The sequence below is a fragment of the Schistocerca serialis genome, chromosome 2 (assembly GCF_023864345.2).
Source record: "Schistocerca serialis cubense isolate TAMUIC-IGC-003099 chromosome 2, iqSchSeri2.2, whole genome shotgun sequence".
In the NCBI taxonomy this organism is placed as follows: Eukaryota; Metazoa; Arthropoda; class Insecta; order Orthoptera; family Acrididae; genus Schistocerca; species Schistocerca serialis.
Window position 1 is genome coordinate 517,530,339 of NC_064639.1, and position 21,529 is coordinate 517,551,867.

The 21,529-nt window shown below is 37.8% G+C and overlaps 1 protein-coding gene across 1 annotated transcript in view; it reads left to right on the plus strand.

The window, feature by feature from the left end:
* Positions 1-21,529, plus strand: part of LOC126457489 (phenoloxidase 1-like) — a 208,413-nt gene that overhangs the window by 116,185 nt on the left and 70,699 nt on the right. Inside the window, exon 10 of the mRNA XM_050093789.1 lies at positions 9,028-9,192. Within this exon, the coding sequence (XP_049949746.1) occupies positions 9,028-9,192 (165 nt within the window). The remainder of the gene's footprint in view (positions 1-9,027; positions 9,193-21,529) is intronic.

Consider the following 21,529-nt stretch of genomic DNA (forward strand, 5'->3'; position numbering starts at 1 on the left):
TTTTTTCATGAGGAAAAACAAAACTGGTGATCCAAGGGGCGGAGTGTGGCATGTTATATTCCTTAAGTGGATAGGCAGGTCAGGGAAACTACAAAGAGAAATGGATAGGCTGAAATTAGATAGAGTGTGAATTACTAAGAGGTATGACAGGAGGAGCAGGACTTTAGGTCAGATGAATATGGGGACTAATATAAAATCAAATAGGGGCAGTGCAGAAGTAAGTCTAATAATGAATAAGAAAATATAAATATGGGTACACTACTCTTACCAACACAATGAATGTGTTATTAAAGACAATAGTAGTATTGGTTTACATGTAATTAGCTTTACAGATGAAAAAGAGATGGAAAGAATGTATGAAGAGTTATAAGCAGTTGTTCAGAGAGTTAAGGGAGACAATATTGAATTGTGATAGGGACTGGAATTAAATAGGAGGAAAACAAAGGGAAGGAAAACTGATAGGTAAACATGGTACCAAGAAAGGAATGAAAGAGGAACCGGCCTGGTATACTTTTGCAAAGAACATAATTTAGTCACTGTCAACACTCCAGTTAACAATAATGTCGAAAGGTTGTAAGGTAGCAAGAACTCGAGAAAATTCTAGTCATATGTAAAGCAGCTAAGCAGCTCAAAGGCTTTTATCCAGTCACTCATCAACCATACTGGGATGGTGATACAAGACATCAAAAGGAAAGCTGAAATTTTAAATTTTGCATTTAAGAAACCATTCATGCTGCACAAGTCTACAAAAGTAGCATTGTTTGAATGTCATATAGGCTCTCATTTGGAGGACATAAAAATAGGTATCTGTACCATAGAGAAGCAACTGAAAGAGTTGAAAACAAATACGTTACCAGGTCCAGATGGAATACAAATTTGAATTTACAGAAAGTACTCTGCAGCATTGGCCCCTGACTTAGCTTGCATTTATCACAAATCTCTCACCAAGCAAAATGGCTCAAGCAACTGGAAAAAAGTGCAGGTGACTCCTTTATGTAAGAAAGATAAAATAATGGACCCACATAATTATACATCAATATCCTTAACATCAATTTGCTGCAGAATTCTTGGATATAATAAATTGCCTTGAGACAGTTAAAGCTTCTGTCTACAAATCAACATGAATTTGGAAAGCATTGGTTATGTGAAACACTGTTTTGCCTGTTTCTCATGTGATAACCTATAAAGCATGGATGGAGGGCAACAGGCAGCTTCCATATTCCTAGGTTTCTGAAAAGTTTTTGCTACGGTACCCAACTGCAGAGCTTTGACAGAGGTTCGAACATATGGTTTAGATTCCCAGATATGTGTGTGGCTTGAAGACATTTTAATTAACAGAACCCAGTCTGCTGTCCTGAATGGTGATTATTCATCAGAAACAAGGGTATCATCATGATGTCACAGGTAAGTGTAGGACCACTCTTATTCTCTGACAGACAAGGTGAGCAGCAGTTTATGGCTGTTTGCTGGTGACACTGTGTTGTATGTGAAGGTGTCATCCTTGAGTGATTGTAGGAGCATACAGGATGACTTAGACTGAGTTTGTAGTTGGTGTGATGAATGGCAGCTTGCACTGTATGTAGAAAAATGTAAGGTAATGTGGGCGAGTAGAAAAGATGATCCTGTGTAATGTATGAATATAGCATTGGTAGAGTGCTGCGTGACAAAGTCCCATTGACTGAATATCTAGCCATAACACTGAAAAACAGTATGAAATGGAATGAGGACAGAAGCTGGTATTAGGGAAGGTGTGTGCTCAACTTGTTTCATTGGGAGAATTTTAGGAAAGTGTAGCTCATCCATAAAGGAGGCAGCATGTAGAACGCTGGTGTGGTCCATTCTTAAGTACTATTTGAGTATTTGGGATCCCCACCAGGTCAGATTAAAGAATGACATCAAAGCGGTTTAGAGGTGGGCTGCTAGATTCATTACTGGTAGGTTCAGTCAGCATGCAAGTAATATGGAGATGCTTTGTGAACTCAAATGTGAATCCCTGGAGGGACAACAATGATCATTTTGTGAGGCACTGTTGTGTAAATTCAGAGAACGAGTACTTGAGGCTGCCTGTAGAAGTGAGCATTTCATATAAGGACCATAAAGAAAAAATGTGAGAAATTAGGGCTGATGTGGAGGCTTTTAGACAGTTGTTTCCCCTCTCTCTATTTGCAGATGAAGCAGGATAGGAAAAGACTAGCAGGGTTAGGTTGTACCCTTCGCCATGCACCATATGGTGGCCTGTGGAGTATGTATGTAAATGTAGATGTAAACATGGAATTAATGAACCCACTTTCAAAGAAATTCCACTGTTAATCAATGTTTCTGCTGGTCCCAGCGGAACTTCCATAAAAACAGTGTTATTCCTTCTGATTTTAATAAACTCCACTTTCAGAAAAATGTGCTTTTAAGGAATAAAAGTGACTTTCTGCAATTTAAAACCAGTTTTTACACATTTCATAATGTGTCTAAGTGAGTTCCTGCTGTTTTTCAGTTTTGTAATTGCTATACATGGTAATCGATTCTTTTGATCAGCACATATGTAGATTCTCATTTTTTGCTCAGTGATGCAAATTCCCCTGTATCAACATTGGAAATAGCTTTGAACAAATTTGAAAGCTATTTCTGTCCTGCCTACCACACAACCCTGGTCACATGATCTGGTGTCACAATCACTGAAGTAAGAAGCGTGATATGGGAAGTGTAGTCTTCGTTGTTGTCAAATTTATCATTTTATTTTTGTGGAGTACTGCCTACACCACAGAAATCTTACAATTCAGCAAAAGCTGATTATCATTCATATTGTTGTAGACAACTGTAACGTAAACCTTTCCAACCTGAAGAAGTATGATTTGGTGCCGTCTTCATTGTGTGGCATACTCATAAACAAGGGAGCATCATTAAATGCCAAAGCTAGTAGTTCCTGTGTATACAAAGAAAGAACATCCACATATCAATGTTCAGTGATATAAAAAAATATTCTTTTAAAATGGTTTCAAGGAGTGAGCAGACACACTGTAAGAGAAGACTTGGGAGATTACCCTGAAAATAAGTGTTGAAAATTTCTGTTTATTCAGTGGCTGGTTAGATCATTTTTTTTTTTAAAGTCATAATCTCTCATTTCAGAGTGTAAGTGGAGAAAGTGAGGCTGAGGAGGTAGAAAGTGTAAAACACCGGAAGAACACTATAATGTGATGATTGATACAGTGTTATGCATCCAGAGACATTTTCAGTGCAGAGGAAACTGGTATCTTTTCAATTTACTTCTTGCAAAAATCTGTTCCATTTGCTAGTTCCTTGTTCCATTGATCAAAATCATAATTAAGCTAATGATCTGGCATGTGTCAATGCAAAAAAAAAAAAAAAAAAAAAAAAATCCATGAAGTTGAAAAAGAAGTAAAGAAAGAATGATTGCACTATTGTGTGTAAATATTGCTGGAAGTGGAAAGATGCCTTCACTGGATAAATCAGAGTGTGTGATACATCCATCAGCCTTGACCAGTAACATCATATCATTTCCAAAGATGAAACACACACACAAGATTTTAAGATGGTGACCAATACTCATAACCCTTCCCAGTGGCTCTCAGATATAATCACAAAGTATGAAATTGTGCAAATTCTTATTTATACTTACAGAAACCCATGAGACAACTGTGAGACAATGGGGGTGAGAAGAGAGAAACTAATAAACATAGAAACTAATGGGGAAACTGTGGGAAAACTAAGGTTTTTGATAAGCCAAACCTGATATCTAAGCTAACTGGAAAATAAAATTAATAGAAAAATATTGAAACTGCAAAAATGAAAGAAACAAAATGTAATCAAAAACCATGAAAACTAACAACAAACAGTATCAACAACATGAGTTTAGCTATTTAGCTCATTGTGAATGAAATGCAAAAAGAAACAGCACTACACAGATAGCAGATTTGGGTAGTTTCCCTTACTCATTAAGGCAGATGCTAGACGACTCCCAATTTATGCCTTAGAAAATTTGATACACGAACAATTAAAATACTATAACACTCAGAACAAAGGTTACACAATTCACAAACAGGTGGTGCTCATGACTTCCTTCCTTTGGGCAACTGACAGCTGTGCTGACAGGAAGTCCATGTGGCAGCAAAGTTTAAGAAAATAAATTGACCAAATCTTTGTACAGTGGATCTCACAGTAGACAGGAGCAACACTAAGAAGTAGTAATAGTAGTAGTAGTAGTAGAAGAAGTTTTCTGAAGGATGTCAGTTATCCTGAGGAAAAGTCACCTACTCCAGGTACCTTGTTTCTACTTATGTCTTTCTATGCTCCATCACATTTTTATCACAGTATCATATCTGTCTCAAGTTTACATAATATAGTCTTCATGTTCATTTCCTTTGTGTAGCACTTCTATATACTCTTTCTAACTTTCATCCTTCCCATCTTTGCTTAGTGGTAACTGTCTGTCCGAGACCTTGATAGTTATGTGGCTGCTTCTCATTTTGCCAAAGGTTCCTTTAATTTTCCTATAGATAGAATAGGTTTCTTCCCTTGGTCACCCATGCATGCTTCTATAGCTCTGCAATTCTCATTTAACCATTTTTATTTTGCCATTTTTCTTTGCAAAGAAGGGAAATCAGAAAGATGGAAGGAGTATTTAGAGGGTCTATACAAGGGTGATGTACTTGAGGACAATATTATGGAAATGGAAGAGCACACAGATGAAGACGAAATGGGAGATATGATACTACATGAAGAGTTTGACAGAGTACTGAAAGATCTAAGTCAAAAAAGGTGCCGGGAGTAGACAACATTCCATTAGAACTACTGATAGCTTTGGGAGAGCCAGCCATGACAAAACTCTGCCATCTGGTGAGCAAGATGTATGAGACAGGCGAAATACCCTCAGACTTCAAGAAGAATATAATAATTCCAATCCCAAACAAAGCAGGTGTTGACAGATGTGAAAATTAACAAACTATCAGTTTAATAAGTCATGGCTGCAAAATACTAACATGAATTCTTTACAGACAAATGGAAAAACTGGTAGAAGCTGACCTTGGGGAAGATCAGTTTGGATTCCGTAGAAATGTTGGAACACGTTGAGGTGATACTGACCCTACAACTGGTCTTAGAACATAGATTAAGGAAAGGCAAACCTACATTTCTAGCATTTTGTAGACTTAGAGAAAGTTTTTGACAATGTTGACTGGACTAATCTCTTTCAATTTCTGAAGGTGGCAGGGGTAAAATACATGGAGCGAAAGGCTATTTACAATTTGTACAGAAACCAGATGGCAGTTATAAGAGTCAAGGGGCAGGAAAGGGAAGCAGTGGTTGGGAAGGGAGTGAGACAAGGTTGTAGCTTATCCCTGATGTTATTCAATCTGTATATTGAGCAAGCAGTAAAGGAAACAAAAGATAAATTTGGGGTAGGAATTAAAATCCATGGAGAAGAAATAAAAACTTTGAGGTTCACCGATGACATTGTAATTATGTCAGAGGCAGCAAAGGACCTGGAAGAGCAGTTGGACAGAATAGACAGTGTCTTGAAAGGAAGACATAAGATGAACATCAACAAAAGTGAAACAAGGATAATGGAATGTTATCAAATTAAATCAGGTGATGCTGAGGGAATTAGATTAGGAAATGAGACACTTAAAGTAGTAAATGAGTTTTGCTATTTGGGGAGCAAAATAAATGATGATGGTCGAAGTAGAGAGGATATAAAATGTTGACTGGCAATGGCAAGGAAAGCATTTATGAAGAAGAGAAATTTGTAAAATTGAGTATAGATTTAAATGCCAGGAAGTTGTGTGGAGTGTAGCCATGTACAGAAGTGAAACATGGACGATAAATAGTTTAGACAAGAAGAGAATAGAAGCTTTCGAAATGTGGTGCTACAGAAGAATGCTGAAGATTAGATGGGTAGATCACATAACTAAGGAGGAGGTATTGAAGAGAATTGGGGAGAAGAGAAATTTGTGGCACAACTTGACTAGAAGAGCTTTAGAAATGTGGTGCTACAGAAGAATGCTGAAGATTAGATGGGTAGATCACATAACTAAGGAGGAGGTATTGAAGAGAATTGGGGAGAAGAGAAATTTGTGGCACAACTTGACTAGAAGAGCTTTAGAAATGTGGTGCTACAGAAGAATACTGAAGATTAGATGGGTAGATCACATAACTAAGGAGGAGGTATTGAATAGAATTGGGGAGAAGAGAAATTTGTGGCACAACTTGACTAGAAGAAGGGATCAGTTGCTAGGACATGTTCTGAGGTATCAAGGGATCACCAATTTAGTATTGGAAGGCAGTGCGGAGTGTAAAAAAAGTAGAGGGAGACCAAGATATGAATACACTAAGCAGATTCAGAAGGATGTAGGGTGCAGTAGGTACTGGGAAATGAAGAAGCTTGCACAAGATAGAGTAGCACGGAGAGCTGCATCAAACCAGTCTTTGGACTGAAGACCACATCAACAACAACATTTTGCCATTTTGCTCTTCCAGTCACTCTCACTTTTGCCTGCTTCAATTGATGGTTTTTTATATGTATTTTCTCATTTGATTAATTAAATTCAATACCTTGTGTGCTATTGAAGAATTTAAAATAGATCTTGCCTTTTTGCTCTGTTGTTCCTCTGCTTCCTTCACTATTTCATCTTCCAAAGTTACTGATTCATCTTTTATCATGTTCCTTTCCCCTTCCTCAGTCACACATTGCCTAATATTTCTTAAATCAAGTTAATAAATTATTCTCTGTGCAAAATTCTACCAAGCAGCTTCCCCTGTCATTCGTTTCCTCCAGTCCATGTTCTACTATTTTTCCCCTTTTCCTGCTCTTGAATTTGAGTCCACCATAACTACCAAATTTTCATCTGCATTGTTGACCACAATAATTTCTTTTATATTATCATATATTCCTTCAATCTCTTCATCATCTGCAGAGCTACTTGGCATATAAACTCATACTACTACAACAATGTATTCACTATTCTGTTCACAGTAGTTCTCCTGCATTCCTGTTTTCATATCCATTATTAGGTTTTTTACTGTATTACCTCTGTTAGATCATCTGTTGAAAAACCAGTGTACAGTTGGCCAGAATTCCTGTTCTGCCTGCACCACACTTCACTAATTCCCATTGCATCTAACTTCAATCTACACATTTCTCTTTATAAATTTGCTTAGCCACATATCTACATGGATAGGGAATCGAGAAGTGTATGCTATGACCCACAGATCTCCTGGTTTGTTTTCATGATGAAAATGTTGTCCTGAGTATTCTCGACTCAGAGATGAAAATGGAGAACTGTTTTTCTTCAAATTATTTTATCTAAGAGGATGCTATCATCATTAAATCACATATTAGAGTTGAATATTCATAAAATATAATGGCCATGATTTTCTGTCCCCTTCAGCCATTCAAAGTACCAACATTGCAAGGCCTCAGTAGAGATACTAATCTAGGTGCACTTATCTGTGTCAGTGAGGTATGCAAACCATCCCATCATGGCTAAAGTCTTTGGTTCATAAGGATACACAAGGGAGTCATTGAAGAAAAGATGTTTCACACACTTTCTCTCTCTCTCTCTCTCTCTCTTTCTTGAGCAGTACAATTGTTGTGTTGTCTGAATTTACAAAACCAATAAAGAAATGTTTAAAACAAGGTACCTGACTATGAAGATAATGAATGTGATTAAAGAGTAATTAATTTTAGTGAGGTGATCAGAGACAACCTAACAGTCCTTTCACCAATATTTACTCTCCTTCCTCATGTGCTTATTAGTCTCTTCTTCTCCTTTGTCTGAACAAACTTAGCAGTAGTGAGTCTTATTGACCTTGCATGTTGTTTGCAATAGCTCATACCTATAGAAAATAAAACTGCAAAACCAGAAACGTCCTTGCAGCTACATTGCAGACCAATATGTTTCACTATTACAGTTATATTATATTTCACTTTTTATGTTTTGAATATTGTAGGTGTCAAAGAAATAAGTAAATTAATTAAACTTTACACTAGTATCAAAAACATATGAAGCTACATCTACTCCTTTCTGAAACATAGGAGGTTTTGACTTATTGGCTACTTCCAACCATTGTTCCTCACTTTTCTTGGAGTTACACAAATAATGAAGTATGGTGAAAGACAGTCTGTCCCTTTATCTGAGTAAACAAGGTATGCGGTCATCAGTAATTCGAAGACACAGATGGAAACAAAGTCATGTGCACTCATAACAGTACACAATGCAGGAGAAACTGTCTGTCAGGCACTTAAGTGTGATTTACAGAATATCCATGTAATGTAGATGAAGAAATATTCCACTCTTGTAGATAACTGTTACACAGACTTACATGAATCATCACTTGTACTTTTGTTTATGAAATATGAATATTCTCTGTTTGCAATTTTTTTCGGTCTAGAATCTCTGTATAAAACATCCAAGATCACCAGCTTTTTGCACATGATTTCTACCTTTACACACATCTTTGGGTAATCTGCAAATGATCCGTTATTTGTAGCTCTATAAATGACCATTAGCATAATTTTATGGTAAACAGAGAAACTGCTTTCATATTGAAAGAAAAAGGAGCTACAGTGACACAGTAAACATCCCTAGGGTGATGTAAATTCTCACGCATATGGGATACAGGCACCACCATAAATGCCAGGTTGCACATATTCTTATATTTGGGCACCTTGATCCAAGTGTCAATGCTTCTAGTTCTTGTAAGTTAAATTTTCAGAAGTTTCAGAATTTGCTTTAACAGCTGGTTTTAGCTAATCCAGTGATATCTCTGAATTCTTATAAAATTGAGTTACATAAGTATTATGCTTTGTTTATCAAATACTAAGTCTGAACCAATTTAAAATTATTTGTATTGCAACTAATATGAATAAAAAATTTACAAATGTTGATAAAAATTAAACTATGGAAGAAGACTTATGAGAAAGCTGCTGGAGGTCAGGTTGCTTGTTACAAGTAGCCAATTGATGCTTTCAAAAATATGTGGAACTAATTTTCTGTGAAAATTCTGCTATTCTTACAGGATAAGGGAAATACAGTGCCCTTAACTGAAAATACTGGCATGGATATTCTGAGTCACATATTACAGTCAACTATACTTTCTATTAACCAAAATTACTATGGCCAGCTGCACAACTTTGGGCATCTTGCTATTAGCTGGATTCATGATCCTGATGGAAGAAATCTTGTGAGTATTTAAAAGACAAAGTATCATTTATCACCTCCTGTGGAAAGATTTTACAGGTGCATAAAGGTCAGCGAAAGAGTTTCTAAAGGATTATGTACTTTTGAGTGATAGCTACAATCAAAAACTCTTAATATCATCAGAGACATTTGTGGAACATATTTCAGTCAATGATGACAACAGTTTATGGAATATACTGTAACAGAAAAATGTACAACCTAGCTTTAGCAGAAAAAATACTGTTTTTAGATGAAAGTAGAACTCAACCAACAGAGCCAAGGAAATAAGATAGTAAACATGGTTAGAAAGAGAAACAAGAGTAAGGCTGCTGAAGAAAAGCTAACTTGTATAGGTTGTAATCATAAAACTACAAGGTGTGCTGTAGACAATTTAAAATCAACAGTTTGTGTATAGCTTGAAATAACACATGAAGCTTTTTATATATGCACTAAAATGGTAGCAGAAAGATTCAGAATTGTAACTTATTATCCGAACAATACATGAGCTGATCTTGCTGTATTTCCTGATGCCGAGGGTTTCTTTGTAAAAAGGAGGAAATGTCTAACACATTTTTTCAGTTTAACACCACTGTTTCATAAATTTTGGTTAACTAGACTTATAGTTAAAAGATACAGGTTCACAAAAATTTAATTTTCTCAGTACACTTTACAAACTGCCTGGAAATGTTTTATCATAGATACAGTTTTCAAAGATATGTTTCTTTGTTATGAAATTCTGCAAAATTATTACAATTAACAATAGTTTTTAATTAGACTCATAGTATGTTCTAAATACATTGAGATGAATTTTGCTGCCATATTTAAAGAGTCAGGCATGAGAGTTCTATGCTATACACCAGTTTTCCTTTTTGCGAAGTGTAATTGAATATGCTTTTGGATAGGAATAGTTACATGTTTATTTTACACAAACACAAGTATTAACATAACAATAATATATTTCTCAAAAAGTCTAATAATATTTTATAGTTCTTTGCAGCACTGGATAACAAATAATTAATTATTGACAGAAGATCCAAGCTGTTACACTGTTTGCGTTTTGAGTCAGCAGCTACAAGCATTTCAGTCCATTAAATTTCAAAATTTATTGTGACTTAAAACTCAAAATGATATTTTGATGTTGATGGATTTTTAAATTATAACCTGCATTATCATTTTTCTCTAGAAAAGTCATATTTTTATTGATGAGAAAGCACATTATCATTCATCCTACAGGATGGATGATCAGCACATATGCAAAGAAGGTGAAACAGCTGATGAATTATGTGACACTGCTTTAGGGTTTATCTTTGTGTGACTGAGCATTACATTGACATAATGATCAATTACCTCAGCTGGAATATAATGAGAGAACATTTTGTTTTTCGTATTTGATGAAGATACAGTTCACTAAACTTATGCTGATAACATTTTGTAGATGACAGGTGTCACATTCAACTGTCCCCAATTTTTATAGGGGATACATGGACAACATGGAGTAAATCACTCAACAATTCAGTGATGGGCAACTAGAACCAATGAGCAGCCATACTATCTCAGAAAAAAATTCACTGTGACACAAACTTTGAGTGTGGATTCTAGGCTTCTGCAAACCAGGATATAAATAAATAAATAAATAAATAAAATGCTGTAACAGTCATTGTCAGAACTCTTCATCTCTTCATCACAATAATTGAACAAAATCTATCAGGCCATCAGCCAACTGAGGTGCATATCCGTATCACACTATGGGATACTGCAGATGCTGTGATGGTTAACTCATCCCAAAGAAACCCGTGGTGTGAATGACAGAATTAGAATGTTGATGAGCAAATGCAAAATCAAGAATCTCAGATGCAAGATGGTGCTCATGAATTGTTTCTAGCTGTTCCTTACTGAAAAACAAATAGATAAGGATAACCGGTATATCTAGAAACATAGCAAATACAGTCCTGCAAAACTGTTACGACATACACATATTGAAGGAATTCAAGGGAAAGTTTACCATATGATTATCAGGAAAGTACTTTGTGTGAACAATATGACCTGATGACCTGTTAATGCTGACACTGTTCAGCATTAATGGATCATATTTTTCACATTTGTAATAATAGGAACAGGATTTTAACAGAACTGAATCAGGTGCAAGTGCCAACTTGTTAGTGGACACAAGCATATGGTGGGAAAAAAAAAAAAATTATGTGCTTCTGTTCCGGCACATAGGATTCAGAGCTGAGTCATCTGAACCATCAATAAAAGCAAAACAGCTAACGAAATCAAACCTAGTTGGTAAGTGTTGTTATCTAAGGTATGTTTCTGTGCTTAAGCGTTTGTCTGCTAAAATATTTTGTAAGTTGGGTGTACATTTTGTCAGGATCAACAATAAACCTTGTAGGTGATAAAAGACAACCAAATGCATGTTTCTGTAATTCTTGCTGATATTTACAATCAATATTTATTAGCTAGTGCTACTATTGATGGGATGAGTTGCCAGATGTCACCATATACCCCATTACAATGCAGTGCAACTGTCTTCACTTTTGACATATCAGTAAACAATGCAACAGCCAAACAAAGTATTCTAAATATCGTGGTTCCCATCAAATTCATTCTTGTTACACTCCCAGTGTTACATGTGTCAACTGTAATGGTGAACAATTCACAGTAAGCAAATTATGTGTATTATAGGGTAGAAGGAGAATGGCTCATGATATATGTATGACAGAATTTCATTATTTAATTATTTATTTGCTATTATATCTCTGGTTGGCCACTGAGAAACTAAAAGCAAATTGTACAGCAGCTACTTCATTCACAGGAATGAGAGTAAGAAAAGAAAAAAGCGTGTTAATTACATAACAAAATAAAATATAGCATTAAAAACTGATTGTATAACAAAAGTCTCAGATTTGTCTAATTCTAAATTAAATCTATCATTTTGACCTGGATATCAGCCCACAGTATGTAGCCTACATATTACCAAAGCATAGTCTCATGCTCTGGTTCTCCGCGACATGTGCTGTTGGTTCACAGATGTTCAATCTGTCATTATGTCCTATGTATCCTCTTTTCTATGTAATAATCTTTCTCTTGTATTTAACTGTAGTGGTATGATGCTTATCACAATGGTTACTTTGAACATTACATGGACTATCATGTCTTGGTATCAGCTGTCATGTTTTGTCCACAAGAGGAGCTCTCATGGAGCTTTCAGTTTTCTACAACTCCTGCAGGTTGCTTCCAGAATGTGACACAACTCTCATATTTCCCACTTTGAAAATTGAATGAAGTAGTGACCTGGAATGGCTTGCAATGGGTTCTCTATTTATCTGCATTTGTACACTCTGTGAATATTATGCCACCTGTTGCACATTATTAGTGAAAATGTACTTACTACTTTGAATTCATGATAGAGCTGTTTTTTATTTGTTGTATCTCACTATTACCTACAATTCATATAGTACAGCAGATTGAGGTTGACCAGTTATACAGACAGTATCAGATCTGATGTTTTTCATCAGTATGCTTAAGCTTAGTAAATTTTAAAGGGGGATCATAGCTTCTTTGAATGTCCGATTCACACCCTGGCTCATTATTGACTACAGCAAAATTCCACTTCTGCGTGCTTCTGCACAGTGGTGTGACATCAGATGTTTTGAATGCATTGGTGCAATTGGCCATTGTTGACTGCCTTTGTCTGCTGTTGCTCTCTACCCCATGGTGGAAGATTGGTACATGTCTTCTTCAGTACCAGAATCCAGATGTCATTCAATTTCATGCGCTCCTCCTTCTTGTTGAAATTCCTGGGGTGTTCTACAGTCTCTATGCCTCTTCTGTACAGCCTTTCATGGTATCCACATGTGGCTGCCAGTACTTGAGTCCTATCAAAATGAATGTGGTGGTCTCCTGGCTGCAAAGCAAGTTCTGCAACAGCTTGTAGAACCGTCACTTAAAAAACAATATGTGCGTTTTTCCAGATGTAGACCTATCTTTTTCCCCTACAACCCTTGGTGGTTCTTACAGCCTTTTAATCTGTAACTTCATTGTTTGTGTATTTGTATTTCTTTGTGTGTATGCGGAAGTGTTTTCATGTAGTCTGATACTTCGGCCTTTTTATCTGAAGATAAGTGGTAAGTTACTGGAAACCACAGAAACTAGGAAGGACTTCAGCGATGGAAGTAGATGAATATGGAAAGAGGGAAAAGGTAGACAGATCCTCAAGATAAGAAATAAGAAAGGAAAAAAATAGATGTTATTGCTATGATCGAAGTAGAGAAAGAAGATAGCCCCAAAGACAGGAAACCCTTCCCACCCCTCTTCCCCAGGATCCCTACCTCTCAGGTACTGGGGTAAGAAGCTGGAAGAGGTATGATTTTAAATTGTCTCCTACAACCACTTTCTCAAACGCCTGGAATCCTTACCCAATCTGTTACCCCTGGAAACCATCCTTGTAACCATTGATGCCACCTCCTTATACACAAATATTCCACACATCCAGGGCCTCGCTGCGATGGAGCACTTCCTTTCATGCCGATCACCTGCCACCCTACCTAAAACCTCTTTCCTCATTACCTTAGCCAGCTTCATCCTGACTCACAACTTCTTCACTTTCGAAGGCCAGACATACCAACAATTAAAGGGAACAGCCATGCATACCAGGATGGCCCCCTCGTACACCAACCTATTTATGGGTCTCTTAGAGGAAGCCTTCTTGGTTACCCAGGCCTGCCAACCCAAAGTTTGGTACAGATTTATTGATGACATCTTCATGATCTGGACTCACAGTGAAGAAGAACTCCAGAATTTCCTCTCCAACCTCAACTGCTTTGGTTCCATCAGATTCACCTGATCCTACTCCAAATCCCATGCGAGTTTCCTTGATGTTGACCTCCATCTGTCCAATGGCCAGCTACACACATCCGTCCACATCAAACCCACCAACAAGCAACAGTACCTCCATTATGACAGCTGCCACCCATTCCATATAAAACGGTCCGTTCCCTTCAGCCTAGGTCTTTGTGGCAAACGAATCTGCTCCAGTCCTGAATCCCTGCACCATTATACCAACAACCTGAAAACAGCTTTTGCATCACGCAACTACCCTCCTGATCTGGTATAGAAGCAAATAACCACAGCCACTTCCTCATCCCCTCAAACCCAGAACCTCCCACAGAAGAACCCCAAAAGTGCCCCACGTGTGACAGGATACTTTCCGGGACTGGATCAGACTCTGAATGTAGCTCTCCAGCAGGGATATGACTTCCTCAAATCCTGCCCTGAAATGAGATCCATCCTTCATGAAATCCTCCCCACTCCACCAAGAGTGTCTTTCCGCCGTCCACCTAACCTTCGTAACCTCTTGGTTCATCCCTATGAAATCCCCAAACCACCTTCCCTACCCTCTGGCTCCTACCCTTGTAACTGCCCCTGGTGTAAAACCTGTGCCATGCACCCTCCCACCACCACCTACTCCAGTCCTGTAACCCGGAAGGTGTACACGATCAAAGGTAGAGCCACGTGTGAAAGCACCCACGTGATTTACCAACTGACCTACCTACACTGTGAAGCTTTCTATATGGGAATGACCAGCAACAAACTGTCCATTCACATGAACGGATACAGGCAGACAGTGTTTGTTGGTAATAAGGATCACCCTGTGGCTAAACATGCCTTGGTGCACGGCCAGCACATCTTGGCACAGCGTTACACCGTCCGGGTTATCTGGATACTTCCCACTAACACCAACCTATCAGAACTCCGGAGATGGGAACTTGCCCTACAATATATCGTCTCTTTCTGTTACCCACCAGGTCTCCATCTCCGATAATTTCAAGTTGCCACCGCTCATACCTCACCTGTCAGTCAACAACATCTTTGCCTCTGTACTTCCGCCTCGACTGACATCTCTGCCCAAACTCTTTGCCTTTACATATGTCTGCTTGTGTCTCTATACGTGCAGATGGATATGTGTGTCTGTGCAAGTGTATACCTGTCCCTTTTTCCCCCTAAGGTAAGTCTTTCTGCTCCCGAGATTGGAATGACTCCTTACCCTCTCCCTTAAAACCCACATCCTTTCGTCTTTCCCTCTCCTTCCCTCTTTCCTGATGAAGCAACCGTGGTTTGCAAATGCTTGAATTTTGTGTGTGTGTTTGTGTTTGTTAGTGCCTCTATCAACATACCAACGCTTTTGTTTGGTAAGTTACATCATCTTTGTTTTTAGATATATTTTTCCCACGTGGAACGTTTCCCTCTATTATATTCATATCAGTAATGTATAAAATATTATGTACCAAGAATAAAATTATACATCCCATTATCACAGTCATTTAATTAGTCACATAATATTATGTTTTCCACAATTATAATATTCCATTCTAAGAAAAATATGCTTCAATGACTTTAACTCGATTATCTTACATTCAGTGTGAGAATGGTATTCTCACGATTTCAGAAATTATTTTGAAAGTTATGTCTAGGTATGGCTCTCCCTACTTACTTAGAACTATGTGACAAAAAAAAGGATTACCAGGCAGATTTCAAGAAAACCATTTTTGGAATCATTGTAATTATGATTCATATTAATAGAATATATTAATTTAATGATTCCACCCAGACTTCTGCTCACAGATTTGCACAGAAAACTGGTGAAGAGATTACTTACAAGGACTAATTCAGGCAAAAATAAAACCTAACTATACGTGGAGACCACATCGGCTGCTGTCGACATTACAATCAAAACCGTGGGAGAGAATGGCTGGCTAGGCAGATTTAATCTATCTTATTTCAGGGATAAATATATCTAAAAACAAAGATGATGTGACTTACCAAACGAAAGTGCTGGCAGGTCAATAGACACACAAACAAACACAAACATACACACAAAATTCAAGCTTTCGCAACCAACCGTTGCTTTGTCAGGAAAGAGGGAAGGAGAGGGAAAGACGAAAGGATGTGGATTTTAAGGGAGAGGGTAAGGAGTCATTCCAATCCCGGGAGCAGAAAGACTTGTGTGTGTGTGTGTGTGTGTGTGTGTGCGGATGGATATGTGTGTGTGTGTGAGTGTATACCTGTCCTTTTTCCCCCTAAGGTAAGTCTTTCCACTCCCGGGATTGGAATAACTCCTTACCCTCTCCCTTAGAGTTTCATTCTGAGCATTTAATTTAGAATTTAAAGTCTCATTTAATTTGTTTCTCAAAGACATTGAATCTGCCCTCTGGGCATCTAGTTTTTCACTTATAGTCGCAATTTGAGCATTTGAAGCTGCAATTTGTGCTTTAATTAAATTTGCTAATTCACTCCAGTCTGGCATTTCTATAGTGATTCTCATAGCCATGACTGGTTCTGAAGTTTCTGCAACTAACTGTACATTTTACATGGTTTTACCAATTTTAGATCTAGTAAGCATTTAAAAAAAATAATTATATGTATAATAAATACACAAATACAATCTATTGAACAGTTTCTTCAAATTTATACTCAAACAATTATTGTTTTACACTCACCTGGCATAGAGTTTCACACTGTGTTGGTGAGCGGGTGTGGAATCAGCACCAGTGAACAGCAACTGGTGCCGTTGTCGTCGGTTGGTGGTTTCCGCGTTGGCATCGCCGGGATGTGTGTGAGAGCTGTATACTCCCCACAATGGATCTTATTAGTTGAATTATTCTCATTGAATCTCTTCTTAGTCTAAAATGTCAAGATATTCTCTCTGTTCTTGTAACATTATTACTTTCTTATGTCTTTTTCGGAATTTTCTAATTTTCACCATTTGAATTTTTAGGCAGAATCCAATTCCGTAAACTGGGTCTTTTGTCTTGTTTTGCTCGGTTGCTGTGGCAGCACATAATATCTTCTTATCTTGTTTTCATCCCAAAATACCTGTTTTCTTCTGTCCTGTCATGGTCACCATGTTCTAATGCTTTAGATGACAAGAAGTGATGTGGAGCTGATTTGAAAACTTCCCACCTCTCTCCCATAGGTTGCCTTACTTGGTATGCACAGCCGATCTTCTTCTCTGGATAGCCGGCCAAGTCAATCTCCAAAAACTTCTTTGAAGAATAATGCTTGTTAAGGGAATTTATCAGACTCTCTCTCTATTCTTGAAATAATTTGGTACTCGAAGAATAGTTTTAGTTCAGTCATGGTATATTTCAGCTTTCAGAAAAAACTTCTCATATAAATATTCAAACTCATGCGAGTCAACCAAGTTGTAAAACATTAGATTATTAGGATACATTTACAACAGTGTTGGTTTAATAACCACCTGAAAATATGAACATGTCTTGCTTCTAGCAAGTCCAACACATGAATTACTTAAAACTCTAATTTCATTTCTTCATTTGTTCTTAACAATCATACAGTCACTAAACCAGCAAAGAATAGCACAGTCTCTTCTCACATACATTGAAGCTCTATGGATCATACAGTAAGTACTTGTTGGCCACTGTTCGGCCGCCGCATCCTCATTTTGCTCGTGACTGTTTTTAGACCTGCACACATGAACATGCAATGCGCAATAGGTCATATTTGTCTCTCTCACACTTCTATTTAAAATATAATGGGTTTGAGACAGAGGAAGGCCAAATGGTTCTGGAATTTACGCAGAAATTCTCAAAGCACTACAAGCTGTTCTGTCAATCTCCCCACTTCTATAATTGCCCTTGAGCTCTTGTAGTCGTTTTTGTAGTACCCACATATGTCTCCCACAACTATATGGAATCTTATAAATTCCTGCTTTTTCCATTAGCTGGTGAGCATACTTGGTTGACTTTGAGTGATCTTGTATCTTCTGGGTGGTTTTGTAGATAACCGAAATGTTCCATTTTTTCAAGATTATTCTTATGCAGTCAATTCTTGTATCAGGTTGCATGGAAGCTAAATGCCTGCCAGAGTAAATGGATCTTGACAGATGATAGCTAGGGCAGTGTCACCACAACACTGCACTCTCCTAGTGAATGTGCCACTGCTTAGCGAGATGAATACGCTGGCCAGTAGTGCTCCTCATGGCCAACATAAATACTGCCACATCTCAACTGCTCAGTCAGTCATGTACTTCTTCTAAAAGTGTTCATTACTATCTCCACCATACTACTAATTACTCATCGATGACTTCACTTTGGTATTGGTTTTCCTCTTGGTCTCAATTTGGATTAAGGCTTGTACATGAGCTGTTGACAGGATTGTGTCAAAAGTTTGTTGCACTTTCCTATTGCATAGGTTGATACTGACTTCCTCTTGTTGCGTTGGGCCCACTGTTTGGTCAGTCCTGTTGCTAGACTTGATCATGGCTATGAGGCCCATCTGGAGGCAGTCTTCTCACCTTGTGTTGTCATCATTTCTCTCCTGGTTTTGTGACATGTGTGTCAGTATCCAGCTATATCACCCAAAATCAGCCGAGGGTGCCCAAAAGTATTAGAAAAAGCAGTAATTTATAGGATTCCATTTAGTTGTCGGGAGTTGTACATGAGTACTACAAAAAGAATGATCAAAAAAGACTAGAAGAGCACAAGTGTAATTGCAGCAGATGGGAAACTGTCAGATCAGCAGTTGCGGAACATGCTTTGCAGCTGGGAGATCACAACATTCATTTTGATTGGACTGAAGTACTGGCAGCCACAAGTGGATATCATGAAAGGTTATACAGAGAGGCCATAGAGATTGTAAAACACCCCAGGAATTTCGATAGGGATGATTAGGGCATGAAATTGAATGACATCTGGATTCCAGTGCTGAAGCAGTCGTGTACAGGTCGTCCATCATGGGATGATACCAACAGCAGATGACAGCATTCAATACCAGCCAATTTTACTCACACATTCAAAACATTTGATTTCCCACCACTCCTTGGGAGCACAAGGGAGCAGAATTTTGCTGTAGTCAGTAGTGAACCAAAGTGTACATCAGATATTCAAAGAGGTTATGATCCCCCCTTAAATTGTCATCCACAGATGGGGATGAAACATTGGGTTTTAAGGTGAAATCAGTTTGACCACAGCGTAATAGCCTGGAACAGTTTATTAGTTGTGACATTTACAGCTGTGAAAGTTTACATTTTACAATTTTAGATATAGTTGTTGCTTCCTTTGAACAGGGCCTATATTGTTCCCAAGTATCATTCATGCTCTTCTTCCTATCGTAGGTCATCTTGATGTTGCTTCACTTGTGCTGGTTGTGGTGCCTAGTACCTCCATGTAATTGGATACAGTCTTGCAAAATTCAATCCCAGTTCTTGCTGTTTCACCTTTCCAATCATCTAATCATTATGGAATATAATTATCTGTCCCTAAGTACATTGTAAACAGCGAAAACAATCCATTTTTGACAACATAATTTAAGTGGAGAAATAAAAAATCTGCTCACCAAGTGGCTGCAGAACATGCACTTAAAAGAAGGCTATAATTAGGCAAAGTTTTGGAGCCAGTGGCTCCTTCTTCAGGCGGAAGGGAGGATAATGATGGTCATCAGCTTTTAGGAAACATAGAGCCTGGATTTCTGCAGAAGACAGCTTAGGGTCATCCTGTGTCATATTATGTGTGTGTCTTTGTTTTAGTAGCGACTAGGCTGCCCTCTTAAGGTTGTGGTGTTTAGCTGTACATTTCTCTGTTTTTGCCTTCAGCATTTTCTTAATCATCAGACAGATCATTTTATGGTCACTTGAGGTAAGCCCATCCCCACCCACCTGAAACCACTTCATTATTCACTAAAGTTATATCAATATTGCAGCTTGCTCTTGCTTTCTTCTGAAATGTGGTCAGTTGTTTGGATTATTTACCACTAGCAGATTGCATTCAATAGTTTTGTCAACTAGATTGCAGCCCCTAACATCTGTGAAGCCAGTATACTTAAGACCTGGGTGTACTTTTGCATACACTGTAGTGACATGCTGCCTCCTGCCTGCTACCAGCACAGCTGTTTTCATGTGGGCCAAATAGGCCTCTGTATCTTCACAGAAGTGGAACTAAAAATTTACTGTCAGTAATTATTTACACATACCAAATAATTCTAAACTAGCCAATTTTCATCACAAAGCTGACCAAATCTTAGTTCAGTTAATCTCCTATTAAATACAGGTATAGATGCCTTTAGATTTGGACCTTCTATTATTATCCTCCAACCGGCATTTGAAGTTTTCCTATCCTCCATATATGGTTTCTGAATTAGTGCTGCATCAAAACATTTCTCTTCTGCTAGTTTAAATAATTTGGCCATGAACACCTCACTTCTCATGGGGTTTAACTGAATGATAATCAGGTTATTTTGCAGTTACTAAACATCTCAGTGTCTTGTATGAATCCTCCCATTTGTAAAATTCCATAAGACTCCATAAGCTATACAACCATGAGCTTATACAGGATCACAATACACACTGTCAGGATTAAATGGTGTATTTCTTATTTCAGACACTTAATAATAGATCCAAGAATTCTTTCATAACATGGGATCAATTGCAACTGCTAAGCTGTACTCAGTCTACAGCCTCTGGCATTGTAAATGTTACAGTTTTCATGTTTTGAGTACACTAATCTCATAAAGTGCCTTAATGCTATGAGTAAAACATGTTAACTCTTCTAGTGTTCTTGAGTAAAACATTTAACTCCCCTAGTGTTATGAGCCTCATCGTATGTTCACATTAATTGTACACAACCTGTGGGCTGACAAACTTTTGAAGCACCTCCTGTGCATATTCATCAGTCTAGTCTGGAATTAGACTGGATACTATCCATATAAATCCTTAATTTTATCTAGTTCCAACCCTGAGCATGTTCTTCATAGCAACTTAGGCTTTACTTCCAAGTCCCCATCCTCTATTGTACTTTGAGCTGTATTATCTTGTGTTATAGTAGCAGGGTGGAATGGGAAGGGGGTGGAGGAGTGAGAATGACAGTTAGAGTTCAGAGCAGGGACAGTGATTATAGAAAAGTAACTGGGAGGAGATGGTTGTGGGGAATTGGAACTGTGTGTGTGTGTGTGTGTGTGTGTGTGTGTGAGTGAAAGGGGGGGGGGGGGCACTTGGGAGTTATGAACTATTGTCACATGTGTATATTTTTATTGTACTTGGAGTAGTCTATTAATTTAAAAAGTGTGTGGTTTGCAATGTTGGTGTGCATTATTGAGAGCAAGTCTGTTTCTGCAATATCTGATTCCACATGAAACAGAATGAGTAGAGGTCATTTCTTTTTAGAGGGTTCATTTTAGAACCTTATTTACCTTGAAATTTTGCAAAAGTCCATAATGCAGGATAATTATCACATTCTGATCACTGTAGTAGAAAACTCACCTACTGTGCTCCTGATAGCTGGGCCAGGCAAAGGGAACTATGACAAAGCCTTCTGGAAATGTTATTT